A 27,880-nucleotide genomic window follows, 5' to 3' on the forward strand; every position below is an offset into this window, starting at 1 on the left:
TGTATGATTTATTTGCCAAAATTACAGGTTAGGAAACATTGTACCATTGATGCAATCTGGTTTGAACACGAGGAAGTTGGTGGGGAAGGATCAGCGTGAGGAAAGGAAATCCTCAGGCTGATTTATTGTTTAATGCTCACTGTACACAGTGTGTTAGCTTGTCACAGGCTAGTGGGAAAGGACGCAGCCTCTGTGCTTAACAGATCAGATATACTTTTAAAAATAACATTTTGACCTGCTTATAAGATTAATATGGTTCACAATAGAAAATTTGAGCTACAGTAATGTTATAGTACAATAAAAAATGATCTAAAATCCCAAGTGATTTCATATTTTATTTTTATTTTCAAAATTTAAAAGAATATATCTCTAAACGGTGACCCAGGACCACATTTACAGAGAGCAGCAAGAGTTCAATGTGGCAATATTTTGCGATAAATAATTTAAACACTATTTTTGGTTTTGAGGGGCAGTGGGAGTAAAAGGGGCAGTTAGGAGTCCCCCCCCAAATTTAAGAAATGAGAATGCGCTGCTCAGCCAGCACTAGAGTTCTGGGGTCATGTTCCACTAAGGGTCCCAAAGCTTAGCGCAACCGGTGCAGCTGAGGACTGAGATTAATTGCGCTCAAACCCGGACCCGTCGCCGGCGCATGCGCAGTGTGGCCGCCGTGGCTCCGTGGGCGTTTCACAGGCCTATTTCTCCCCGGCAGGTTTTTGGGCTGTCAGCTGAAGGGCTCGGACTGCGACGCCGAACAGTTCCGAGCCTGAGAGGGCAGAAGGAAACTATCTCTAAGTGAAAAACACCTCGCGTCGAAATAGGCTTGTGGGGGGGGGGGGGCGGGGAAGGGTTTCAGCAGGCGTCTCCACACACTCACTTTAAGGTGCCAAAACATCTTTACGAGCAACTAACTTGGAGGAACAGGAACTATCTGTGGGAAGAGAATTTAGAAGGTGGAAGGGGGTGAGGGGGTAAAAATATCTGTAACTTTAAGCGTTGCGTTCTCAACATGCCCTTTGCCTTTTTTTTTCTTTCCATTTCTCTGGGGAGTACGGATGCCCCAATTAATCCTTGGCACCTCTCGGGCCCTTTAAAAACTGTCATTGCCGTTTAGGAGGTCCTAACAGGAGCCCCCACCGGACTACATTGTTCAGACGCGCTCTCCCCAAACCGGGGAGGCGTCCGGAGAGAAGATCCCCGGGCGCCTGGAGCTGGGTGAGCTCCGCCAACCTGAGGGCTCGTGGTAGGCGGGGGCCCTGGGATCCCCTTGGCCGCCACCGCCCCTCTCCCCTCCCCTCCCCTCCCCTTCCCCGCCCGGGCCGCCGACCCCAGGCCAGGGCGGCGCGCGCTCTCCCACCCGCGCCTCTGGGGATTCGCAGACGGCAGCGAGACTGGCCGGCGCGCTGGGCATGCTCAGTCGCCCGGCGCCGGGCTCGCGAGTAGGAAGCCTGTGCTCGGTCGCCGCCGCCGAGCCGGCCGGGGCGCACGAAGAGCGCGCGGGACTCGCTTGCAGCGGCGGTCGGGCGGCGGTGGACCCGGGCCGAGACCGGAACCAAGACCCGCGCGGGGCACCCCGTCCGCCTGCCGCGGCTCCTGCTCTCTCGCACAGTCGTACAGTTGCAGGAAACGGGCCGACCGCGGCTGGCGTCGGGGAGGCGGAGGAACCGCGGCGGCCGCCGCTGCATCCTCGCCGCCTGCCCCTGCCCGGCAGCGTCCCGGAGCCGTCGGGCATGGAGCCGTGGAAGCAGTGCGCGCTGTGGCTCATCCACTGCAAGGTGCTGCCCGCCAACCACCGGGTGACCTGGGACTCGGCGCAGGTGTTCGACCTGGCTCAGACCCTCCGCGATGGAGTCTTGCTCTGCCAGCTGCTCAACAACCTCCGGGCGCACTCCATCAACCTGAAGGAGATCAACCTGAGGCCGCAGATGTCCCAGGTAAGGAGGCCGGCGCGGGCGCCTCCGCCTCCAGCCGGCAAATCGCATTAATCAGCCGGGTAATTTCTTTGTGTAAATGCAAACATCTAGGTGCGTTCGGTTTCCCCTGCCTCGCAGCCTTCTGCTTTGCGGACCACTTCGGCTTCTTGTACCTTGGCTTGAGATGGTTTAGCTCTTTAGCTGAAGGCTAGGGCCCTGCGTCCTGAGACGGTATGAGGATTTCGTAAGGGCTTTCTGTGAGGCGGGAACAAGCTGTTTTAGGGTGCCCTGCACCTACCTGTGTGTGTGTGTGTGTGTGTGTGTGCGCGCGCGTGTGTGTGGCGGGAGGCAACGAAAGGAATTTGATCCAGCTCTTTTATAGTAACGATGGAGAGGCATGAAAGGAGCTGATGGGGATAATTTTGCCTTTAGTCTGTTCTTTTGCTTTGCGTTTCGTCCCCATGTTTTCTTGAAAGCGGAACCATGACATAAAGAGGACTCTAGGAAGTGGAGGGCGTTCCGGTACCGTTATCTGTACAGGAATGACACTGACCAAAGGGCGGAAAAGGGAGCACAACAAGGCGGCTGCCCCGAAAGCCCCCTGAGCTTGTGGCCAGCTGGCAAGCTACATGGTTGGGTTTATAGCTAGGCTTAAGCCACGTGAGAAGGAGCAAGTCTAGTCTCTCCCAGCAGCGACAGGAAACGAGAAGTTTCGCTCCAGATTCCGCTTTCCTTCATTTGGTGGTTGCTCAGGTGGTGTGGTGCACTCTTGGCTCCTGTGTCTGGAGCCTTTCCTGGAGGTGCCTCTTTGAGGGGTTAAAAAAATGCAACTCCGGAAGGCTGTGTGCACCCTAGAGTAAACTCAAAAGTCTCAACTCAGTGGAATGGTAGTTTCTTGGTCCCGTCAGAAAGTTTGCATGCAGAAAGCTGTTAAACACAAGTCAATACATCTGTTTTCTCTTTCAGAATGTAAAAAACCACTTTCAACTTACAAGGGAGAGGAAACAGTCCCTTCCATGACACACTTTACCACTAATCCTGAATGATACAGAGCCTCAGCTATTTAGCAACCAGAACAGTGCCTTTTACAGCGGAACTGACTTTATATAACGAATAACTATGTTTCTAAAGTTAGGGCACACACATTCCTCTCTTCTTGATGTCAGCGTTTCATCAGGGCCTCTCTGCACCTCAAATTCTGCATCCGTTGCCTGTCTACCTTCAACCTGCTGATTAGTGGTCCCCAAGAAAGAACAGGCTTGTTAAGTGGTGAGAGCCATATGGTTTTAGAAGTGAGATAATTTATTTCGTACTCTGCCATGAGCCTGGGTGGTGACTGCTAACTCTACGGACCACTTAAGTGTTGTCCCAATTCAGGATATCCTGCCCAAGGGTTTAACAGACATTTCCATTAAGCTGGGAGTTGCCGCTCTCAACAGAGTTCTGTAGGAAGCTGCAGGTGATTATCCAGTCTGCAGATACCCATTTTCCACCTGGCCTACGGCCTCAGGATGCCTTGGCCCACCAGCAGGGAGTACAGTACTGTGCTCGTGTCCTGAAACTTCAGTTGCCCGGAACCCCTAGGGGCTGTTCAGTAAGTTGTTCTCAATAATGAAGTATTCTGGACAGCTGAGCATCTCCCTATTTCAAGCTTCTAACCTTTACTTGAATTGTAACAATGGATGAAATTTTTTTCAAATTTTTTTTGCTCTTTCTTCCCCTTGTAGAATATAGTAGATGTAATTTAATCATTTTGTTGACAAAGGATTGTCATTATAAGTATCATTAATGAAAATTGAGCACATATGCTGCTCTAAGAACTCTATTCCCTACTGGGAGTACCACAATGAACACCTCAGGATCCTTGCCCTAAAGGAATTATTACACTGCTCTATCATATAAGCCACCAGGTTATAATGAACTAAACAGCTGAATTGACCTTCTTAGGCTGTTGTGCTTTTGGGCTCTTAACCCTAAGCTTTCTGGTTCCAAATTCAATGCAGTAATTTTCTGCGAGTGCGGGCTTCTCCCACAGGTGAACCGTGGAAAGTTAGTACCTGAATATGGTGATGTCTCTTTTTGTTGCCTTCTTGATTCTTGGCCACATTGCAGAGAGAGAAGGTTTCTGAACAGCTGAGTGCTGGACAGGTGAGCTTGTATTATAGAGGTTGTCCTTAAATCCTTAAATGAGATTTAGTGCATGCTTTCATTAAATACTTCATTGATGTATTTAACATGCCTACAGTGACCAGCAGATACTATGCACTTAATAGGTGTTCACTATTAGCATAATTACTTAAGACATTTTTTTTCTGCTATTGTCACATTAAGAGTAATAGGTTATAATCAAAATTTTAAAACGGTTGCAAGGTCTACAAGTTCCTTTGGGCTGACATCTCTATTTCTGCCTCTGACTACTCATATCTTTCTTGGTGAAGGTTCTGGCTGCTTCTGGTTATAAGGTTTCTGTGCCATGAGCTCTATCCATACTATATAGTGAATAACCTAATAACCCAGTGAAACCCTGACATACGCCCCAGCAGACTTTACTCTTCTGAATTTAGAGCTGTCATTACTAGTATGTGTGGCTTTTCCCATGTCGACGACTCATTCTGTCCATCCAGCTTAGGTTCTGTTGAAGATAATAACTTGAAATAAACGATTTCCTTTTAGCACCTGATCTTCTGAGCCAGGAAAAAACTGGAGGCTCTCACTTCAGAGTTTTGTGGTATTTGAGACTGTTATGAACAGATGTTCACACAAAAAATTTTAGCGTATAGATGTCTTATTGTTTTTAAGTTTTCAGAAAGAGGCTATGAATAGCCTCTTTTAATAAGAGTGTGTACCTCCAATGAGTGGGATTTATTCCACTCTGTTAGCCTTCTGCCTTGTTTGTATTAAAAAATAATAACCCTGCAAATAATTAAACAATTTTAGGTTTGAATCTTGGAGTCTTAAGTTAATCAATTGTCCTCCAAAATAAAATTAGAAATGGGACCCCGATTCTCTTACTTAGTAATTGTTCTTTTTGAACATCAGCCTTTTTTTGGGTCTTGCTATGTTGGTAAGAGGACAATCTTCTTTAGTTCAAAATAGGTCCTTTTTTTTGTAACCCTGATTTAGATTTGTTTTTATCAGTTAAGGTGGTAAACACTAATCACATTTAGTTACACATTTAACATATTCCTTTTATTATAAAGAAAAAAATGAAATAAAACCCAGATGATCCATGAAAATCCACACAATCCGTGAAATCTGGTCTCTGTGTATAGTAGACAGATTTATTTTTCATCTAAAACAGTGTTCTAGCTAGGATACCAAGCACATACATGACATTGGAAGAGAAGAGCCTCCCTGTGCTGGTTGTACTGGGGGTGCAACGTGGAAGACTGTGGGTTGTGGGCTTGATGTCACTTTTGGTGGTTAAGAAGTTTTCCATAAATGCCTATAATTAACCATGGATGTATCATCAATGAAATTAGCTTAATCTTACTATTTTGTAATTTTAAATTTTGCTTTATATTATGTCATAGGATGGGAATAACACATTTGATAAATTTACTGACCACTATGTACCATGTAGGTAAACTTTGAATTTTCTTAAAATGACTTATTCAGGTTTCAAGGGTTCCTTGAACAAATGTTTGTTCCTACTATGTGTCAGGCACTGTTGTAGGCACTGGCATGGAGCAGTAAACAAACTCAATGGAGTCCCTGCCCTAAAAGGACTTATATTTTAGTGGGGGACAATAAATAAATAAATGGCTGTAGAATGTGATGTGCTGTGAAGAGAGATGGACCTGGGTAAGGGACTAGAGGGAAATGTGATTTGATTTTATGGAAGGTAGTCAAGAAAGGCTTCTCTCAGGAGATGCCAATTGAGCAGGACCTGAAGGGAGTGAGAGGAGGCAGGAATGTGGATGTTTGGAAGAAGAAAATTCCTGGCAGAGGGAACACCAAGGTCTTGAGGTAATTAAATGGTGGGTAAACTGAAGGAACAGCCAGAGGCCAGTGGGCTGGAGGACAGTGAGTGTGGGAAGGGGTCGTAGGGATGAGGTGAGAGGGAAAATGGGGGCCAGATTTTTAGGACTTGTGGGCCATTGTAAGGACGTTCACCCTGGGTGAAATAGGAATCACGTGGCTTGACTTACCTTTTCAACAGGGTCACTCTGGCTGCTATGTTGAGAATAGACCACAGAGCAGCCAGGATGGAAGAGTCAGGCTAAGGCCATCATTCGGGCAAGTGGTGATGGCGGCTCTGACCAGAGTGATAGCAGGGCAGGTGGTGAGAAGGAACCCAACCCCAGGTATATTTTGAAGATAAAGCCAGCCAGGGTTTATTGATGGAATCAGATGAGCAGTATGAGAAGAAGAGAGGAGCCAGGAATGAATCCAGGGTTTCTGGCCTGAGGAATTGAACTGATGGAGTTGCCATTTACTGAGATGGAGAAGATGGGAGGAAGAAGAGCTTTGGGGGTTGGGGGTAGGGAGAGGGGGAGGACAGTCTGGAGCTAGTTATGTCTGAAATGCCCAGCAGGCATCTAGATGCTGAGCAGGCAGCTGGAGAAATTGGAGATGGGAGAGGAAAGGTTTGCAGTCATCAGGGTGTAGGTGGTATTTAAAATCTCAGCACTGGATGATATCACCTAGGGAGTAGTGTAGGAAGAAAAGATCAGACGCGTGAGCCATGGGGCCTGCCCACGTGTCAAGGGTAGAGAGATGGGAACCTGTAAGGAGTTGGGAGGGAATGGCCACGGGGAAGGAGAGAAGTCAACAGAGTATGGTTCTAGCAAACCGGGTGAATAAAGTGTTTCTAGAAGGAGTGATTAGACACGTCAAATGCTGCTCTTCAAGTGGAAAAAGATTGAAGATAGAATATTGTATTAAGCAATATGAAGTTCTTTGGTGACCTTGGCAAAAACAGATTTGGTGTGTGATGGGCGAATGGGAGAGGATCTAGACCACGAGTATAGACATGTGTTAGGGGGTGATTTTGCTGTGGAGAGAGCAGATAAATGGGGTAGTGGCTAGTAGGGGAAAAGAGATCAAGAGGGTTTTCTTATCATACAGAATTTTTATTTAATACCGATTATAAGAACTCTTTTAAGATTTAGACAAATTTTGTCATATGGCACACTGGTATATATGTATATGTGTGGGAAAAATATGTATGTATATAAGAAAATATAAATGAAATATATTTAATGCGTATTTTCCGCGGAGCACCATGTGTTGGTGATGCAGCATTTCTAAAAGAATTCATCACTTTTGTTCCCAGGATTTCCTTCCAAGCTCCTAACACACAGTTGGGTTTTCATTGCTGTTACTACTTCTTAAAGTTAAAGAGAGCTTTATTTCTGCTATACATAACTGTACATTATTTTAAAACTATTATTATATGAGTTTTAGCATTAAGGTGTGCTTCCCAAATGCGTGTCTGCATCCTCCCCCCTCCCCCCACCCCCGCCCCAGGTACTGCTGTGTGAAGATTACTGGGTTATACAGAAGAGAGAAAAAAGGCTGTCATTGTCCAAAAAGAGTGGTGTGCCAGTTATATTTTTAGCCAGTCAGTTCAGAAAATAATGTCATTATTTAACCTTTCTTCTCAGGAGTCAGTAACCTTTTTGCCATTTGTTGGATTATTCTCTTGGCCAGCATAAATTTAAACTTGACACCGATCAAGATCTTTTCCTGTGAAGTAGCTCAGGCATCTTAAGCACTTGTTCTGTCTGCATACTTGATGGCTTAACCTGGGCTCTCCAGGAACCAGAGCCTGGGGTAAAGGATTGAAGTGCTGAAACTTAATTGGTGAGGTGCAATCCCATGGTTGTCAGAGTGAACAAAATGAGCAAGTGCCTTTTTTTTTAAGATGGGGAAAATTACATCATGTTTGTAATGCAGATAGGCTTGATCTAGTCTAGATCACCACTGATTTCCTAACTTTCAAATACAATGTACTCTTTTTAGATTATTTTTCTTAAACTCACAGTGGCAATTTACATTATTGACTTTTCCTTCCGTCCTGAAACTCTTAACTGTCATCACACTATACTCTCCTGGTTCTCTCGTACCTTTTAAATATTTATTTATTTATTTATTTGGCTGCGTGGGGTCTTAGTTGCAGCACGTGGGATCTTTGTTGTGGCATGCGGGCTCAGTAGTAGCGGCACGCTGGCTTAGTTGTCCTGCGGCCTGTGGGATCTTAATTCCCCAACCAGGGATCGACCCCGCATCCCCCTGCATTGGAAGGCGGATTCTTAATCACTGGACCACCAGGAAGTCCCTCTTGTACCTTTTGTATTCCTTCTCAGCTTCCTTTGCTGGCTTCTCTTTAAACATACCTTAAGAATTTTAGAGTTTTCTCCTTCGTTGCCTTTTTTCGTATCCTCTTCCCTGTATCATCTCATGACACTGTGGCGTTACCTCCTTTTCATACCCTGATGGACCGCATGTTCATGGTGACAGCCTATATCTGCCTGTTTTATGCCCCCACCTCTGTGGTTACAGTTACTGCTTGGATGGAGGGATGAGAATCACGTGATCAGAGTTTACTGTGGAAAGTTCAGCGACAGCAGAGTGAAGGATGAATTGGATGGGGTGGAGCTGGGCATGAGAAAGACTCCTGCTGAAGCTCGGTTAGGGGAGGAGGAGGCCAGTGGATGCGAGGCCAGAGAAGGGGTGGGAGTGGAAGCATAGGAAGGAATGAGAAAGATGAGAGAGAATGAAGAGCTGTAATGCACCAGACTTTGGGACCTCTTAGGTGCAGAACTAGTGGAAAGTATCTAGGATGAGCCTCAGGTTTCAGGCTTGGGTGACTAGGGGAATAGAGAGGAGGTACAGATGTCAAAGGGAAGGGGCACCATCAGTTTTGGATGTTGAGTTTGAAGTTGTTACTAGTTACCTTCCGTATTCTGTTTCAAGCATCCTACTCTCTTACTAATCCTTCCTTTCTGGATTATTCTACTAATACCTAAAATTCAACAATCTTTTGAACTGTTGGTCCCACCACCTCTTCACTGCCTTCGTGTCTTCATTTCCCTCCTACTCAGCTTAAATACCACAGTCATTATAGTTACTTCCTTAGCTTCTCTTGGTTGGTGATACTCATTTGGGTAAAATATAACCCTGGTTAAATCCAACTCTCTACTTACTCCCTGCCTGCAGTTCAGCTGCTGAACCTGACGGGCGGAGGAAAACCCATACCACCTGAGTGCTCTCACTTTAAATTCACGATCCCTAACCTCAGGTGGGCGCCTCAGGCAACCCAGCCATCTGAGTACCTGTCTCTAGACCAGACATTCTTAAAGTGTGATCTGGGGGCCTCTGATAGTCCCTAAAATGCTTTTAGGGGTTCCCTAGGGTCGCACATTCTTTTAAAAATATTATTAAGACACTGTTTGCCTTTTCTCACTCTTCCTTTCCCACGAGCGTATAGTGGAGTTTTCCCAAAGCTACATGCTGCTGACCTGTGATTGTGTGTTTGTGTATGTTTTAAAGATTTCTCATTTTAGAATTCTAGTATATTAGGTGTTGGTAGATATAACCCCTATAAAGAAAAGCTGCTGAGGATTCTTACTCATTAATTTTTTAGGAGTGTAAAGGGGTACTGAGACCAATTTGAAAACTGCCCTAGACCATCCAATTTCTGACTCTCCCAGATGCCTGTCTGGTACCTTTTCTTCTTGAACCTGCATCTTCATTCTCCCTCTCAACTGGTGATCTTGCTTCCTATTCCACCGAGAAAACAGACACAGTCAGAGGAGAGCTTCCTCAGGCGCCCACCTTCCCGCATCTTGCCCGTAGAGGATGCTTTCTGTCCTCTTCTGTGGGTGAATTATCAATGCTCCTAGCAAAGGCCAGTTCCTCCTTCACTCTATCTCTGTGCTTTCCTACATCTTCCGTTCTCTCCTGGATCTTTTTGTTTGCATGCACGGGATACATTTTCAAGGTAGAGCCACAAAGACTTGCTGATGAGCGTTGGGTATGAAGGAGAGTGACTAAGGACTTCTAAAGTTTGACCTGAACTACTGGGGCAGGTCAGCATAACCTCCTTATAACTGTTCCCATGGACCATGGGATAAAATCCAAGCTCCTTGGTAAGCATTTCAGGGACCCGTGGGCTGGTCCTGCTTCATGTCTCAAAGCTCTTTCAACTGTGTGCTCCTGACCTTTTCGTGGCTTCTCAAATGAACTATGCTGCTATTGCGTTTGCCTATTTCTCTACTTGAAGGGTCCTTTCTCATTAGTCTGAAGGAAGACTTGGTTCAAGGGCCCTTTGCAGTGAGGGCTGCCTAATTCCTTCCGCAGGTGTAGCTGATCACTTACTACTTTGTGCCACGCTGTATAGTGTAGGTGGGTGGAGGGCAGCATTCCGTACACTGTTTTGCAGTCTTTTTCTTACCTCTCTCTTCCAGGCTGTGACCTGCTTGAGGCTATCATAGGCTTTTTCATTTATATACGTCTCTAGAATCTGACCCAGGGACTCATACGAAACATACATACATAAGTAGGCATTAATGAAACTTACTGAAAATGATAACTCTTAGTTTACTACCTTGTCAAACACACCTATATAAAATTTAATAAGATGTGCTAAGTACTATGTCATTAAAAACCCAAAACATCTGTTCTTTAAGTGGCATTACTAATAATAGCAGATAACATTACTCTGCTACTTACCACCTGAGTGCCTTCCAGAAAGTGCCTGAACCTGTCTGTTCTTCAACTTCTTTATATCTCAAAAGCAGGAGTGATAAAAGAACCTACCTCCTGCAGTGGTTGTGAGGACTAAATGAACTAATTATCCCTATGCTTGGCACATAACAAATGCTCAATAAATGTTTACTACTTTTACTACAATTATTACTACTGTTTCTGCAGAAACACTCCAGGCAGTGTGTTAACACCTTCCTTGCATTATGTCATCCAGTCATCACAACACCATGAGACGGGCACTGATATTCATCCCCGCGCTACTCTCCAAGGCTAAGAGGAGTTAGTAACTTGTACTGACAAGTAGTGGTAGAGGCAAGATGAGAATTAACACATTTATAGCGAACTGAGTTCCCATCCACAAGGCTGTTGGCATATCTGAATGTGAACTGTGAGGACTTTTCTTTTCACTCTCTTGCTCTCGGGGCATTCCTGTGGAGGAACGCTGTCATTGGTTTTGGAGCTGTTGATTATAGCACCTCCACACTGAGTTGGATACTGAGTAATAATTTTGGTTTAGGGTATTGAATGTACCAACTGGACGGTTTCATACACATTGATCACACGAATCAGTATGAAATGGGAGATAGGCTTTTGACAGGTATGCAGTGGGGAAAGGAAAAAAGCAGATAGAAAAACGAAGGAAAGTTAACGCAAGGAAAGGAGAAAATGAGTGTATGCTGGTCCCTTTCGGCCTTTTAACACTGTGCTTCGTGACAGCTGGTCTCGAGCACATAGTTTAATGCCCTACTCTTGAGCAGGGTCAGGACTGCTTGCATTTCCCTGGGCAACAGGAACACCATTGTTTTAAATGGCATGTTTTCAAGTGATTGTCTTTTTTTTTCTTTTATGTATTATAATCATTCTTCTTGTAAATTCACAGGCATCTATTGTTAGCTGTTAATTGGAATGCTATATCCCACTCTTTTTTCCCCGTTAACACAGACCCTGAATGATATTAAGGACAGTCACAAATTCACATTCTGCCTTTCCCCGTCTCAAGCATTTACAGGACAGAACCATGAAAAGTGAAGGAAGCAGCTACTTCTGAATTTCATGGAAAATCTATTTTAGAATTGTATTTTATGCTGCTGTCTGAATGTGCTTTCAAAATACGTGTTGCAAGACGTGTAGTCAGCTTTTGAGTGGTTTGCTTAACAGGAAGCCGGCAGCATATGCTGCTCACAGGGGAGTGCCCTAAAGGGTCAATTAATATGGAATATTTAATGAAACACTTGATACTCACCTTCCATGATTTTCAAAGTGCTTGTCTTAAAATAGGTCTGGAACAGCTGGCCTGAATAAACAAGCATCATGCTTCTGTGCCCACTAAGTCAGGAGCCTTTTCCTGGGGGTGTGGTTTAATGAAAAGACTTCAGGCCAGGAGTCAGGAGACCCAGGTTCTAGTCCCAGCTCTGTCCCTGACATGTGACCTTAGCAAATACCTGCTTCTCTTTGTCTCCACCTTCCATACTTACAGCAATGATAGAAAATACTTACATATACGGCAATGTGCTAAAAAGCAGCTAAATTTTTTACACATATTTAGATCTCACTTAGGAGGTATTACCTTTTTTATTAACATCTCTATTGGAGTATAATTACTTTACAATGTTGTGTTAGTTTCTGCTGTATAACAAAGTGAATCAGCTCTATGTATACATATATTCCCATATCCCCTCCCTCTTGCGTCTCCCTCCCACCCTCCCTATCCCACCCCTCTAGGTGGTCACAGAGCACCTGAGCTGATCTCCCTGTGCTATGCGGCTTCTTCCCACTAGCTATCTATTTTACATTTGGTGGTGTATATATGTCCATGCCACTCTCTCACTTCGTCCCAGCTTACCCTTCCCCCGCTAGGAGGCATCACCTTTCATGAGGAGAGCTTTGGGACAAGCCAGAAATGTTTAAATCCCAGCTCTGGTACTTAACTTTCCCAAGGTCATAGAATTGTTAGTTTCCTTGCTGAGTCTCAGTTTCCTCCTATAATAGACAAGAAATAGTAAAATCTACTTTGCAGGATGTGGTGAGAATTCAATAATATATGTAAAATGCCTGGGCATAGTAGGTATTCGGCAAGATTTTATTTCCTTCCTTCTCCCCCCACCTCCTTGATCCTCATAAGAGGCAGGAAGAACAAGGTCTTATCTCTGCTCTACAGAGAAGGAAGCTGAGATGTGCACTGGCTAAAGGACTTTTCTCAAGGTCACGGATAGGAAGTGGTAAAGACAGGACTTGAGTCCAATTGTCCTAATTCTAAATTCAGTGAAGTTTCCCATTCCTGCTACCAAGCTCAGCTGATAGATGGTGAATTGCATGAGCAAATGACTGGGAACATGCTTGGAGAAAGCAAGGCCTGTTCTGCAAATGTAAAATGACATTATTATTTTGCACTGAAGTTTGCTGTATTTAAAATAGAAACATCTAAAATAATGAAACCAGATTTCAGTTATTTTAGAGTCTGATTATCTAGTTTGTGGCTTATTGGATTTTTGGTAGTTTCAAAGCTCTTCTGCTTTCTGCTTGGTTCTGTTTTCATGGAAATTTGTGCATATGGTTGATTGATTCATCAAATTATCCATTTGTCTGCTAAATATTGGGCTTTGTAGTAGATGCTGAGGATTCAAAGGTGAATAAAACTCAACCCCTGACCCTGTGTTGCTTTTAGGCTACACAGCACGGATTTTACCTCAGACATGCCCTTATAAAACGCGGGGATGGGAAGGGAGACTTGAGTTAGAGTGATGGGCGTGGCAAATGTTGGGTAGGTGGGTGATGCTTTTTTGGATGCATTGTTAATTTGCTGATGTTCAGGGCATGACATTAACATCACAGAATGGATTATGTGTGTGCCTGGCCCATGGTATAGCTCTCCTTTCCATAGACCTTTGTCTAGTACCTCCTCTTCCGTGCGAGGCACTGAAAGCAGAAAGATACATGACACGGAGTTTCTGCTTTTGAGGGGCTGGGAGAAAGCAGATTTGACCCTGGAGCGAGGCTTTTGCAAGAATGAGAAAGGAAGTCACTGGATGCTGCAAGGCCGGTGCAAAAGTGCACGCAGCTGGGTGAGAGAGATGAGACCCGGAAGAGGACAGACATGAGTGGTTACTAGAGAGGAAGAAGGTTTGTGAAAGAAAACTAGGTGGGGAGAGTGTGTGTGAGACGGAGGATGTACAGAGACATTCAGACTTCGGTGATGTCCCCAAAGAAGGCAGTTATTCTGAGCACTGATAACGTTAGTACTGGACTAGGGCTGTACCGTTGGCATTTGGCCGTGAAGATGTTCAATTACATCTGCCTGGTGTGTGGCCTGGAGCATCAGAGGATGGCCTATTCTCTTGAATATCTTAAAAGCTGAGGGAGCAGAGACTACAGAGTCAGACTGCTTAGTGGGCACGTAAAGTAAAGCACGGAGAGCTGGAGGCCTTCTCACTCTGTCTCTAACCTCCTGGCTTGCCACCTCTGCCTCCCACCTGTCAGAACCTTTCCTTATCCTCCCTGTGCCCTTCTGTTGATTGACATCTCCTCCTTCCCTGGTCCTTTTGTCCTTGGCTGTATACTCCAAAGTCCTGTCTGGATCTGTGCGGTCAGCTATTCCACTTTCACCCCCAATCCCCTTCACCTTCTGTGACCTCAGATGGGCCAGGCTGGAGCACCCTTCTCCACAGTCTTTCCTGTTCTCGCGTGTGAGCTGAAGAGAGCTGTCAACGTCAGCACACCAGCCTGTTTTTACTGTCCAGCTTCACTGTAGCCTCATGCTGTTTTTCTCACGTCTTTGCCATGCCTCATGTCTTTTTGGCTTCCTCTCATTCCCTCCCTCAGATGCCAACCCTCTAAAGCCACACTTCCTGAGTCCCTGACTCTCCCCCAGTCCCTGCAAGTTCACCTGGTTCTCATTATTACCACCCAGCCCTCCTGAGTTTGGACTTGGCCTCAGTCTATCTCATCCACTACCCATGATGGTGACCATTATTACTGTCATGAGAGGGAACGACTGTTGCAAACTTTACAAGTTACATTTGTACATTTTTTGACCTTCTGACTACCAAGGGGTCTTGAAGGGAATACTTAATCAATGAAAATCCCAGAGGCAACCAGGTGTTATGAAAACACTGATTCTGAGAAGTTCAACTCTGTGCACTAGCAGTACTTCTTTTGGATTGTGGTCTGCAGAGCCCAGGGGTGTGACTTAGTGAACATCCACTGAACAAACCAGAAGCTCTCAAGCCATTTTTATCAGTTCCCAGCAGGTCTGAGGCTGCATGTGCCCCCTGGCAACCAGCTCATAGTGTCTGCTTATTTTAGTAAGCCTTTTCTTTTATGGTAATGTTATCATTCAATTAGTGCAACATTCACTTAATCGTATATGTGGGGCCTGACAACAAAGGAACGTGGATCTAGAATTATCCATCACTTATTGATACTCCAAAGTGTAGATTCAGCAGAAGATTATTAAATTCCCTGGCATTTGACCTGCAAATATGAGAAAGTATTTGTTGGCTAGAGAAATTTAGTTAACTTAGTTCATAGGCAGCCTCACAAGAAATGCTTGACTTCAGATTATTTATGATGACAGAGTACTTGGCAATAGAGTCTTTCATTTGCCCATAAACTGTACTTGGAGATTCAGTAGAATACAGCTATTCATCCGCAGTGAGGGGGAAGCAAGAACTGAGATTTCTGGAGCTCAGAATGAGCGCCAACATGAAAAGATTTGGGTGCTTCCAGAGACACTGTTTAAGGAAAGAATGTGACATAATTGCTGTTTAAAAGTTCCATCCCAGTAGATTCTAAAACATGAAGCTGGATTCTTGAGCGTTATTTATGCAGCAGCCCTGATAGTTAAACCTTACTGAGTTTTCAGTCTTTTCAAATATATAATTATATTTAATGACCTTAGTTAAGAGAAAAGTAGTAAAATTTGGTAAAGGGTTTAATTTTTTCCCTTCAATGTTTAATACATGATTCACCAGTTTTAATAATACATATAAATTAATTTCTTACCTAGCTAGCACTAAGCTTTTTGGCATCCTTGCCCATTTGATAACTACCTAAAGCCCTCCTGGGTTTTATATAAAATAAGCTAAGTAAAAAAGTGCTTAGAAAAATAGCACTTACTATTTAAAAAAAAATAAAGCCCTTCTCTACAAAGAAGAGATAAAATGAATGTCTTAAACTTCATGTAAATGCAATAAGCTAAGCTTAGTTTATGTAACCATTAGAGTTCCTAGATTCTGACTTCAAGGCTGAGGACTTTTAATTTACTCCCTGTTCTACTACACAGCACTGTGGGCCTTGGATACATCAACCTGGCTTTGACTCCTAGCTCTGCCACTGACAGTCTTGGACAACTCTGATCTTGGATTTCCACATTTATTAAATGAGATAATACCTATCTGCAGTGTTATACAGATTAAATTAATTGAAGTAATGTATATTTTGTCACTTGGAAGGTACTCATAAATGTAGGTTCCATTCCTTTTCATTAAGCCTGTTTTTTGTTTGTTTTTTGTTTTTTTAAGTTGAAGGAGATTACAGGTTACAAGTTAAAATGAGAAAGCGGGAGAGCTGAAAGTTAGGTTGGCAATAGTAAAAACTATAAATCCTGGACTCAAGAACTCAAAACCATGTTAATCTCGGACTGCGGCGAACACAGCCAAACGAATTCACATACAGCACAAGGCTCTGGAGAAGGACAGTTTTGTTTGAATCGACCATTATAGTAACTAATTTTATTGTTCAAAGAGTTATACAATTATGGAGCTGGAAAAGTCCTCAGAGAATTCTAGCTCAGCTCCTTCATTTTAAAAATGAGCAGTCTAAGGTTCCTAATATATGCAATGATTTGCCCAAGGTTACTTGGTTTTCTGAATCATAGCACATTATTTTTCTCATAACAGAATGCTAAAAATGACCCAACCCTCAAGAGAAGTTTAAATCGTGTTGTTCCTTAAAAACAAACAAACAAATTTAAAGAACTCTTTAAGAAAGATTGGAAAGTGCTTGAGTTCAGAATTTCTCATGTGAAATACTTGTTATAAAGACCTTATTCTCTCCCATCCATCTATCTACCCATCCATCCATTGGCTATGATAGTAAAGGGGAATCACTGAGAATGGGGATTATAAGATCTTAGACTTTGGAGCTCAGAATGCCCTGGGAGAATTGACAAAGCATTGAGAAATGATTAAGCAATAAAAATTGTGAAATCGAAGATCTGTTGCTTAACAGAGTAAATTCTCAGCTATCCAGAAACTTAGCCATCCAGAATCACTCAGTTCCTAAGAGAGCTTGATATTTTGCCATTTCAAACCAGATGACACAAATGTGTCCCACACTCCCAAGAATATGAATGATCCTTAATGGCGACACCAAGACATGTTATTTCTCCTAGAGTTGCATGAAATTTGGGACCATTTGTTCAACTTTATGTTCCTAGCTCATACCTGGCACAGAGTGAGTGCTCCTATGAATGGCTGTTGAGTGACTATTTAATGAATCCCTAACATTAGCCTTAATATTGTTTGGACAAGAATGCCAGATATTATTGTGTGCTTCATTTTAATCAAAGGATGCAGAAAATATAATTCTGCCAGTCGTGTTGCAGTGGAAGGCAGTGTGGTATATTGAAAAAATGTGGACTTTGGCATCGGACTGGCCTGGGTTCAAATCATACCCCACTGACTGAGTGATTGTGGACAAATCCCTTCATCTGCCACCATCTTAGTTTTCTTGCTTGTGAAATAGAATTCTTCCTAATCTTCACAGAGTGGTGGGAAGAGCAAGTGAACTCTGATGGCAAAATATCTAGCACAGGACTAGGACACAGTAGGCACTTAGTAGTAATGGGAGGCCCTTTGTCTCCCACCCCATCTAATCCTTTCATGATATAGGGCTTTTCCCACAGTTCTTTTGGATAGATAATCTTTTGTTGGTCTTTGGCAAATTTTTCTTTTCTGTAATATTCTATCTTTCTGCAGATTTTTTTTTTTTTTTTTTTTTTTGGCGGTACGCGGGCCTCTCACTGTTGTGGTCTCTCCCGTTGCGGAGCACAGGCTCCGGACGTGCAGGCTCAGCAGCCATGGCTCACGGGCCCAGCCGCTCCGCGGCATGTGGGATCTTCCCGGACCGTGGCACAAACCCATGTCCCCTGCATCGGCAGGCAGACTCTCAACCACTGCGCCACCAGGGAAGCCCTGCAGATGTTTTATTTAGGCCAGTTGAATCTAAGCTTTAGAGTATTGTAGCTTTAAAGTGATGTAATTTACATAATTTTATCTATCTGTTGGTGATCTCATATGTGACAACTGTGACACAAGTAGAAAAACAACACTCTACCTGGAATTGGGAGACCTACATTCAAAATCTGGTTCTATCACTACCTAGCTTTGTGATCTCTGAGCCTCAGTTTGCTCAATTTATCTGAACCTCCACTTTCTCTGATAACCAGGGCGTGACATTGTATAGGGAAGAAGACACGGGCTTTAGAGTTCCGGTTTTGGATGTGCTGCTAATTAACTGTATGATCTAGGGCAGGTCTTTCGCCTCTCTGTTCCCTCAGCTGCCTGCTGAGAGCAGCACCGTCCATGCTGTAAGTTGCTACGATTAGATGAGGTAACGTATGACAGATTCCTGCCTCAGAGCTTTGCGCGTTATAAACTCATAATCAGAGAGCGGTAATAACAATTCCTCCACTAAATACAACTGTGGTTAGTATTATTAATGCAAGTTTCCCTAGGTGGTTGAGAGCTTCATTAAGAGAACTTAATCATTACAGCTGAATATTTTAGAAAAGACTGAGTAATTTCTCAGGATCACATAAGAAGTGATGATGGAGTAGTATGTAGCTGTGAACATGATGACGAGTCTTTCTTCTTAATATGCTCCCTGTTTATATAATTAGTCACTTGGGTTACTTACAGTTCTTCTCTTTTATAGATAGCATGATTATAAATGCCCTTGTACAGATGATTTCCTTCAGTTTTATTTTCCAAAGGGAAGTTTCCAGGTCAAAGGATATAAACATTTTTGCAGCTCTTGTTACATACTGGCAGACAGTTTGTAGAGAAATATTTTTAATGGACAAAGAAGGGCAAATTTCCAAAGTCTTGGTTAAAAACAAGGACTCTGGTGTCGTTTCGATTTGATTCATATCTCAGCCACTTATTTGCTGAATGAGCAAATTACTTAACCTTACTAAGTCTGTTTGCTCATCTGTAACCTGGGTTATAAGTAGCTACCTCACAATAACTGTCAGGTACTTAGTTGGTGCAAGGTGTTTCGTGCTCAGCCTTCACTGTCGGTCTTAAGCCCATTTGTGCTCCTCCCCAACTCAATCATTTCTCACCTGGACCTCTGCCTCCCCTGAACTGGTATATACCTTATGCCAGTGTGTTCTCCCAACTGCATCTTCAGTCTTAAAAACAAAACATAAATCTGATCATGTGAACCCTTTTAGCACTCCTAGAAAGCTTCCAGTGCTCTGAGGGTGAAATCCAAAATCCTGAATAGGGCCCTTTGTGATCTGACCCTGCCGTCCTCTCCAGCCTCAGTTTCCCTCTCTCTTGCTCCTTCTGCTGCAGCCATGTTGGGTGTTTTTCCATTGCCAGAATTTGTCACCCCGCTTTTTTTCTTCTAGACTTGAGACTTGCCATCTTGTTTTGTTTCTTGGTTTTTAAATTCTCCTTTTATACAGCTCATCATTGGCGGAGATATTTGCTTCAGGACCGATTTTCCTGCTAGACCTAAGCCTTATGGTGGCAGGGCCCACTGAGATGTTATACACTGCTGCATTCTGAGGACCAGCACAGTGCCCAGCATGGAGAACTCAGTAAATCTTTAGGAATGTATAAATAACTAAATACGTAGTAACTTATTATTAGCAGTAAACACAGGAGAAAATAATTTTGGGTATAATTTGTTAAAAAGCATTTGTGATTTCAAATTGCTCTGTGAAATTAAATGTCTAGGTGTTTTCCAAGGACCTTTTAAAAACTTGAATATATCTGGTAGTTAAGATCTTGCTTGCTTTTCTCTTGTATAATATTTCATGTTCATGAGGGCAAGTCTGAAGAGAAGAGGGGACATTCTGGTGTCAAGCATAGTTTAGCATCTAGCAGTCTTCCACCTTCGCCAACACTGTTCATCCAAGACCTGTAATAACATCACCTGAGCCATCGAGGCCAGGCACAGAACCGTCCTGAGCCAAACAAACAGCAGAAGGACTCGATGGCGATGCTGAGCATTCCTAAGAGATTAGATTATACTCGGTCCATTTCTTTGCACTTGAGACCTCCAACCATTTTGGCTTGCATTTCCCAGAAGTGCAAACTATTTTATATTATGCCGTTCACTTCCGCAAGTGCAAAACTGCATTTTGTTCATTCAGAAGTAGAGTTCATTCTCTGGATTTATTGAACTTGTACTATATTCACAACTCTGATTAGGCACTGAAGGTGTAACAGAGTTCAAGGGATAAGAGAGGTCTATTTTGGAGGATAAGCTCTCTCCCCGTCCTTTGTTTCCCTGTGGAAAAACATCTATTATAGTGTTAGAGTAGTACCTGCGTACATGCAGCTCAACCTCTTCTGGATCTTCTTTTTTGAGACCTACTTACTTGCAAAGAGGATGATGGTTTTCTGGTCTATTCTCATTCATAAGGTAGGCTAAGCAGAGCAGGTTATGTCCAGGGGGAGGCTTACAGTATTTTTTGGAGGGCGAGGGGAACAAGAGGAGAACCAGCATCCCTAAGCCACACTTTCCAATATATATTAGCTTTTATCATAAAAAGTTCACATATTCATCTCATTTCTGTATCTGTTTTATCTATTGCTCATTAAGTTTCTCACTCAACAGGAAAGGGGAACATTTATTGCTTTGCCTTTGAGGGACTGTGAAGCTTGTGATGGCTTAGCCCACAGGCAAATGACTTCACCAGACAGCTGTTTGTGACGGGGCTTTAGGCCTTAGCAAGTGCAGGATGCAGTGAACCTCACTGGGCTGTTTGGGTGAGCTGAGGCACTTGTGTGTACTTTGGGTTTTTTTTGCGGGTTCAGCTTGGATTTCTGTTGCAGGTGAGGCCAGGGAAGGGGCTGGATCTTTTTAGTTATTTCAGGTGGAATAGCACTTGCTGCTTTTACTGTGTTTCAGTCAAAGCTGCAGGCCAGGAGTTCAAATTGCAAAAATGATAAAATTTCAAGGGTGCTGTTATGTGAGGTTCCTCCTTTGAATTGTGAGAATGAGGCTAAGGTAGGAAGTGATAAATTGGCCTCATCACATTCAGTTACTTTCATTCCAGGCCAAACAGAGGAAGGCCCTGGAGGGACTAATCATAGGTAATTTTTTGTTGTTTATCTAAGATCTTAATAGACCACCTATCCTATGACCAACCTTAACTGACCTACCCACCCAGCTCCAGCAGATCAGGAAAGCGCTATCTCTGCAGCTGGGCAGGCCTCAGAGACAGCCCTGGAGGGAGCCGAGGCACACAGTGCCTAGCGGGACAGAAGCCGTGCTCTGACACTCATAATAAGTTCCTTTGCTCTGTGAAACATGACTTAGATTTGCTCTGGATTTGTTACTTAAGTTCCCACCATTGGATCATAGAACTGTGGCTTCACCTATAGAAGAGTTGTAGATTTTTTTAAGAAGCAAATACAGAAGAAGAGGAACATCCTTACTTAAGCATATGCTACATTCTTGGGTTTAGCTAGACCAATGAGTCAGTGAAATTATTGCAAAGCCAAACGCTAAAATGATGATTACAAAGTCCTGTGCCTGCAACGCTCAGATTTTAGAGGTCAGGTTTTCTTAGGAAATCAAGGAGGTACTAGAGTGGTTTGAAACATATGCTTGATCTTATCAGAAAAGGAGCAATGGCAGACTGAAAGGACTAATTAAGCTAGGAGAGAGGTTCACATCTTAATGGGAGAAATGAAGGGAAAGGTGAGGTCTTAAGACCGGATAGACAGGTACAAAAAGGAAAGGAGATTCACCCTAACAGCAACAATTAGAAAGGGTAATGGGCCTGTAGAAATATAGGTCCATATGGGACAATTTATGAAAGGTTTCCACAAAGATCCAGAAAATATTACGAAGTGCCCCTTTAAAGATTCAGCTAGAATCTGAAGTAGGAACAGCTGGAAACTAGATTGTCATGGCTCAGAGCTGGGTGTGGTTTTGCATTTTGTGTACTGCATAAAGATTTTTGCTAGTAGATGATGAAATGCAACTGACTTTCTTTTCACTGTGGATCCAGGCCAGGTTTTACTTATGCCCCTGAGGGGGCACCTTCTTCTTTGTGTTTAAAGCCTTGTGGTGGTGGCTCTGGGATAGTAAAACCTAGTGGTTACAGAAAATTTGCATTTGAGAGGGAAGCACAAAATACTGAAGAGTTCATTAAGTGAGTCTCAAGGTGAGGGAGCTACTTTAATCGGGCCAGCAAGTATCACCTGTGCCCTGAAGGCTCCAGCTCAGGTTCTTTACAAGTTACGAGTTACGATTCTAAAGAAAGGCATGGGAGACATGAAGCATGTTCTAGGCTGGAGTGGCCTGATGGGAGTATCCCCTGGCTCGGATTATCTAATTTGAGAAGTAAACTGTTCATTTCTACCCAACAGCTCTAAAGTGGAAGAGAAGGGAAGGGATTGGCCTCTGAGTCCTTCTCAAAAGAAAATGGGATCAGCAGAGATAAATTAAGTAAGAGGGATAGGCCTTACTTTTGGCAAAAAAAAAAAAAAAAGGAAAGAAAGAAAGGTACTGAGGACCTGATCATTAAAATGTGTAGGAACTCTAGTGCCTTGAGATGCCCATGCAAAGATGTAGCTCCTTACAGACCTCCAAGAGTGTTGGAATCTGCTGAAGTTGAGTTGGAAGAAATGTAGGGAAAAAGACCATCTTCCTTAGGAAGCACTTATCATAGCCCGAAGCAATTACACAGAAAAGGCAGTTGCAGCAGATGCTGTGGCTCAGGGCTAAACATTCTTGCTTATAAAAGATTGTGGAGATGCTGATGGTACTAGGCAGAGCCTGCATTCATTCACTATGTGAGTGCCAGAAAAGGGGGGCTCAAAGAGCAAGTGCAGCTAAGAAGCTTTGGACATGCAAGTTGGGAAAGAAAGATTCCACAGTTAAGGCCTGAGGGACCTGGGGCTGCCACAATTGCACATCTCTAAGTTTTTAAAGAAGGCACCTCAATGCCACTCTCTTAGAAGAAGGTGCCTAGTTGGATTTTTACCTCTGTGTGCTAATGTATCGGGCCAAAATTAGCAGGCTTTTGGAGATTTCTGAGCTGAGCTTTTTTTAGAATTGTGGTAAAAGACACATAAAAGATTGACTTTTTAAACCATGTTTAATGGTACAGTTCTGTGGCATTAACGTACATTCACATCATTGTGCAGCCATCTCCAGAACCTTTTCATCTTCCCCAGTTGAAGCTCCTTTGTTCCCATTAAGCAATAGCCTCCCCCTAACCCCTGGCAACTATCGTTTATGAATTTGCCTGCTCTAGGTACCTCATATAAGTAGGATCATCCAGTATTTGTTCTTTTGTAACTGACTTATTTTAATTAGCTTAATATTATCAAAGTTCATCCCTGTGATAACATTTATAAGAATTTCCTTCCTTTTTAAGGCTAAGTAATAATGCTTCTCATGTGTATACCACATTTATCCATCCGTGGATACTTGTTCTCTAATTGAGTGTTAAGCTCTGGAAAATTGGCCTAGTATTACAGACATCTTGGCAAAAATCGTGCTCTTCTTGTTGACCTGCCATCTCTCGCCTCCATCTCTCGGATGCCCTGGAGTTTCTGCCATTGTCTTTGGAAGCAGTTGAATGGGTCTGGATTATATCGAGTACTGGGTTCTGGGAACATTTTGCTTGGGATAGCTGCGCCCAGGCCTGAGGTTTGACTTCTTTTAAAATGGGATGGGTGTGGGCCAGTCACTTGTAATGCTTTAGGCTATTTAAAAGTAGGGGCATACAGAGACTTGAGATAATAATGAAGTTTTAAAGAATAAAAAGCTAACTTTTTTGTCTCTATCTCTGACTCAGGCATTTACCGCTTATTCAGTTCTAAATTCAGATGAAGACAAAGAGTGTTATTTATTGATTGCCCTAAGTTCTTCATGTTTGAGCATTTGAGGCTGAAAGGTTAGGGGGCATTCTTGTGGTGTCACTGTGGTAGGGACATTTAAGCCAAATTTGAAATTATAAAAGACGGAGGTGATTGGCATCTGGGGAGGAAAGATCTTTTAGGAAGAATGATTGTGCCCATATATAATTAAAATATATACGTGATGTAATATAGTGGATATAAATGACCTGTAAAAGCAATAAAGGGAACCAAAAGTATCCATCCTTCCCTCCTCCCTGCTGTTTTTTTTTTTTTCTTTTGACAGGGAGGTGCTTAACATCGTAATCAGCTTATTTGACTACTCAGTGATAAAACACACAAGTTCACTTGCAGAATTACTGAGAGCATACTAAAGGAGCATCATTTTACACAAGGGACAATACATCATCCTCTTTCTTTCTTTTTTGGTCATTGTTCTTCTGTAAGTACTTATTAAATGCACAATACATTGGGAGCCCTTGAGGTAATCAAAGCTACATATGTATTTGGAGGCATGAAGGAATTTGAATATGTTATGGGTTCAGCGGTAGGAGATTATAGCATACAGGTGCTCTGGGCTTATCCAAACAGGAAACATTGAGGAATAGGACGGCTAATCCTGGACTGGGCATATCTGAATTGTTCTAATATCCTAATTATGTCCCAGGCTCGAACTCACTACTTCAGATGCAAGAATTTCTCTTCCTTCCATGTCTGCTTCCTCTTCCCTTTCTCTTGTTCTTCCCCCTTCCTGTCTATACCCCTGCTTCTGCGGGAAATATATTTCAGTCTTCTGGGAATTCACCCTATGTATCCACAACTATTCCTGACATTTTAGTAGATTCCCTTAGTAGATCCCAGAGGGCCTCTTGCCTCTGGCCTTTGTGGTCCCATCTGGCAGCTCTTTCCCTCCTCAGCCTCCCTTGGGCAGGGGTTCCCTTGGCCCTGTGCCTGAAGTATAGAAGGGAGAGGCATCTCTTTAAGTTGGTTGGCTGGTCTTCTGATTCAGGATCTCTCCCTCTTCTTTAGCATCATTGTTTCCCTATTTTCATTCTTCTCACCCCCTTCCCCAGTCTGTTCATATTTGAGGAGTCTGGAATGGTTATAGCCCTAAGGATCCCCCCTCCCTGGCTTCCCATGAGGGTTAGGGCTTAGGTCCACACCAGACATGCCAAGAAGTCGGCAGTCATGCTCTGATGTGATGAGTGCATTTTATCACGTTGAAAAGCAAGGAAGTAAAGCCAAAATGATTTCACTTTTCAGTTTCTTCATTTTGAAGTGAGGGCTCCTGGCTGCTGGCCTAAGAGCATGACCACCTTAACCTTATTGGAAAAATGTATTCCCTTATTGGGAAAATGTAGAATTTAGAAATTCTAAAGACTAGAAACTTTAATGGACTATATTTAAAATTTTTTGTTAAATTGAGGCTTATATATACCTATACGGGTGTTAATATCATACTTATATTGTATTAACGATTGGGACTGTGAGCCTCAACCTGAGTGTCTTAACATTTTACGAAATTGTTGGATTGGCCCCTGGAAACCTTATGGTGAACTTAAAAAGCGTTTTGGCTATAATGCTTGAAAGTGGGATAATGCTATATGTTCTTCAGCATTGTGTTAGCGTGGTAGTTGGGAGGTAAACAGCCAAGAAACAGTTGTAGGCTTTTCCCACTCCTTTCCCATTCAACATACATTTGTTGGAGGCATTTTGCTTAATTCAAATGGTAGAGGATGCCAGCGGTGTAAGTTTAAGAATTACATGGTCCTTGTCCTTGAGAAGAAATGGTAGAGTCCAGCAGGAAGGACATGACATATTAGTACTGGGCAAGCAGATGTGGATGTGTGAAGAAAAACTTCTGTGCTATGTTTATAGCTGCTGCAGTCACTAGCCACACTTACGTACAAAGGCAGGAGCGTTCCTGAGTCAGCGTGGAAGGAATCAATTTGTCACGCACTGGTTTCATCCCTGCCTCTATAGGAAGTAACCTCGATGGTGGTGGTGTTTTGTTTTTTTCCTTTCTAAATAAATCATCATATATATTTTGTGATATCTGTTTTTCATATCTCCAAATACTGTGATCTTGTGGGTCCCATGTGCACCCACCTGTCTGTGAGGTGTGGCAGTCTGGGTAGTCACTCTGGTCCTCCCATTTCACACAGTGTTTGCAAGTCTGATTGGCGGCATTAGGAAGGCGGCATTAGGAAGGCAGCATCAGGAATGCACTCTTACTCGTCTTTTCCCTTTAACAAATGACCGTGTGTGAAGTCACAACATCAGTTGGGAAAGGAGCAGATTGGATGCAGGTATATCTTGTCTCTGGTTAGGGATGAGGTGTAAGCCCATAAATTCCGACCTGGAAAAGTATGTGCGGGGAAGCCTGCTCTCAAGATGTCCTTGTTCTCCCAACAATTTCTTTGGCATCCTTGGCAGCCCTTGCCGTTTTTCCCCCCAACATTCTTCTTCAACTTGAAATTCAGGCTTGGTGCAGTGAGCCACAGTCAGGCTTGTGGCTGCTCCAGGACGTGAGATGTGACTCATTCGTGACTCCCTTGACCAGTTTTGGTGTCCTTACAGTCAATTAAGCAAGTGAATGAAATGACCAAAAGCACAAGTTGCAAAGTAAAGCTAAATGGAGGATAGTAATTTGCATATAGTGTCACTGCTGTTTCTCCAGATTGTCCTATTTTTAAAAATTCTCTAAGAAAAATTGGTTAGTGTTAGAATCTAGATCTCTTTTGTTGTTGTTGTTGTTTTTGCGGTACGCGGGCCTCTCGCTGTTGCGGCCTCTCCCGTTGCAGAGCACGGGCTCCGGACGCGCAGGCTCAGCGGCCATGTCTCATGGGCCCAGCTGCTCCGCAGCATGTGGGATCCTCCCAGACCGGGGCACGAACCCGTGTCCCCTGCATCGGCAGGCGGATCTCAACCACTGCGCCACCAGGGAAGCCCTAGATCTCTTTTTATAGTCTAAAAATCAGACCTGGAATCTGATTTACCTTTTGGTTCTAATCTAATCCTATTCTAATTCTAATGCTATGCACAATTAACTCATACATTAAATACAGAATTTTTCGTTGGCCAAACGCAGTTTCCTCAAATATAAGTCATAGGGGTTTTCCAGTACTATTCATAAATGTAAGTTGCATTAAGGCATTTGTTGATTATTTTCCAGTTTATTTTCCAAGTATTTAAAAAATATTTGTGTACTTTCAGGATATTTTATTTAGCATTTCACATTAAAAATATTCTTCCAATCCAGGAACTTTAATTATCTCCTTCACTCATTTTTCCCCCCAAATTACAGAATTATATTGTTTCCAAAATGGACATAAATGTGCCCTCGACTCTCACATGTTGAAAAAACAAAACTCTCCTTTATCAGTCAACTTGCTTCAGATTTAACAACAACAGAGTTCAGATATTTCACCTTTTTGATGTCTCTGCTTCTCTGATGTTGCTGTAGTTCAGAGACTTATTTCTTTTCTCACGTGGTCTTCCTGCTTCTTGGTGCTCTACCCTCTGCGTACAGTGACATTTCTTAAAACATTCATGTTTTTTGATATTTCTTTTTTTTATTTTATTTATTTTAAAAAATTTTGTCTGCCCTGGGCTTCTCTCTAATTGTGGCGTGCGGGCTTAGTTGCCCCACGGCATGTGTGATCTTAGTTCCCTGACCAGGGATGGAACCCGCATCTCCTGCTTTGGAAGGCAGATTCTTAACCACTGGACCACCAGGGAAGTCCCTGTGTTTTGATATTTCTTGAGTGAAACATTTCAGTATCCTCAGGATAATATCCCAAATATTGGGTTAACCAAAAAGTGTCTTCAGTTTTTAAGCAAAAATAAAAGATACATTTTTCATTTTCACCAAGAACTTTATTGAACAACGTATTCACCCTTTTGTTCCACTACCTTCTGCCATTTTTCAGTCAACTTCATAATTCCATCTTCCCAAAACTTTTTATCTTTTTGAGCAAAGAACTGTTCCAGGTACTTTTCACAGTCTTCCAGGGAATTGAATTTTTTTCCATTAAGAGAATTTTGTAAAGACCTAAATAAATGGAAATCTGAAGGTGCAATGTCTGGTGAATATGGCGGATAAATCCGAACTTCCCAGCCAAGCTGTAACAGCTTTTGCCT

General features: G+C 43.1%; 1 protein-coding gene across 7 annotated transcripts in view; it reads left to right on the forward strand.

Annotated features, from left to right (window-relative positions):
- Positions 1–1,255: 1,255 nt before the first annotated feature.
- The window catches only part of VAV3 (vav guanine nucleotide exchange factor 3), a 400,412-nt gene continuing 373,787 nt past the window's right edge, over positions 1,256–27,880 (forward strand). For 3 of the 7 annotated variants that reach the window (XM_073810192.1, XM_073810193.1, XM_073810194.1), the window contains exon 1: positions 1,256–1,931. In XM_073810192.1, coding sequence (XP_073666293.1) covers positions 1,407–1,931 — 525 coding nt within the window. In that variant the 5' untranslated portion in view covers positions 1,256–1,406. The remainder of the gene's footprint in view (positions 1,932–27,880) is intronic. The other 4 variants (XM_033862682.2, XM_033862681.2, XM_019919347.3 and 1 more) reach the window with 4 other exon arrangements.

The sequence above is a fragment of the Tursiops truncatus genome, chromosome 1 (genome assembly GCF_011762595.2).
Source record: "Tursiops truncatus isolate mTurTru1 chromosome 1, mTurTru1.mat.Y, whole genome shotgun sequence".
NCBI classification, from domain to species: domain Eukaryota; kingdom Metazoa; phylum Chordata; class Mammalia; order Artiodactyla; family Delphinidae; genus Tursiops; species Tursiops truncatus.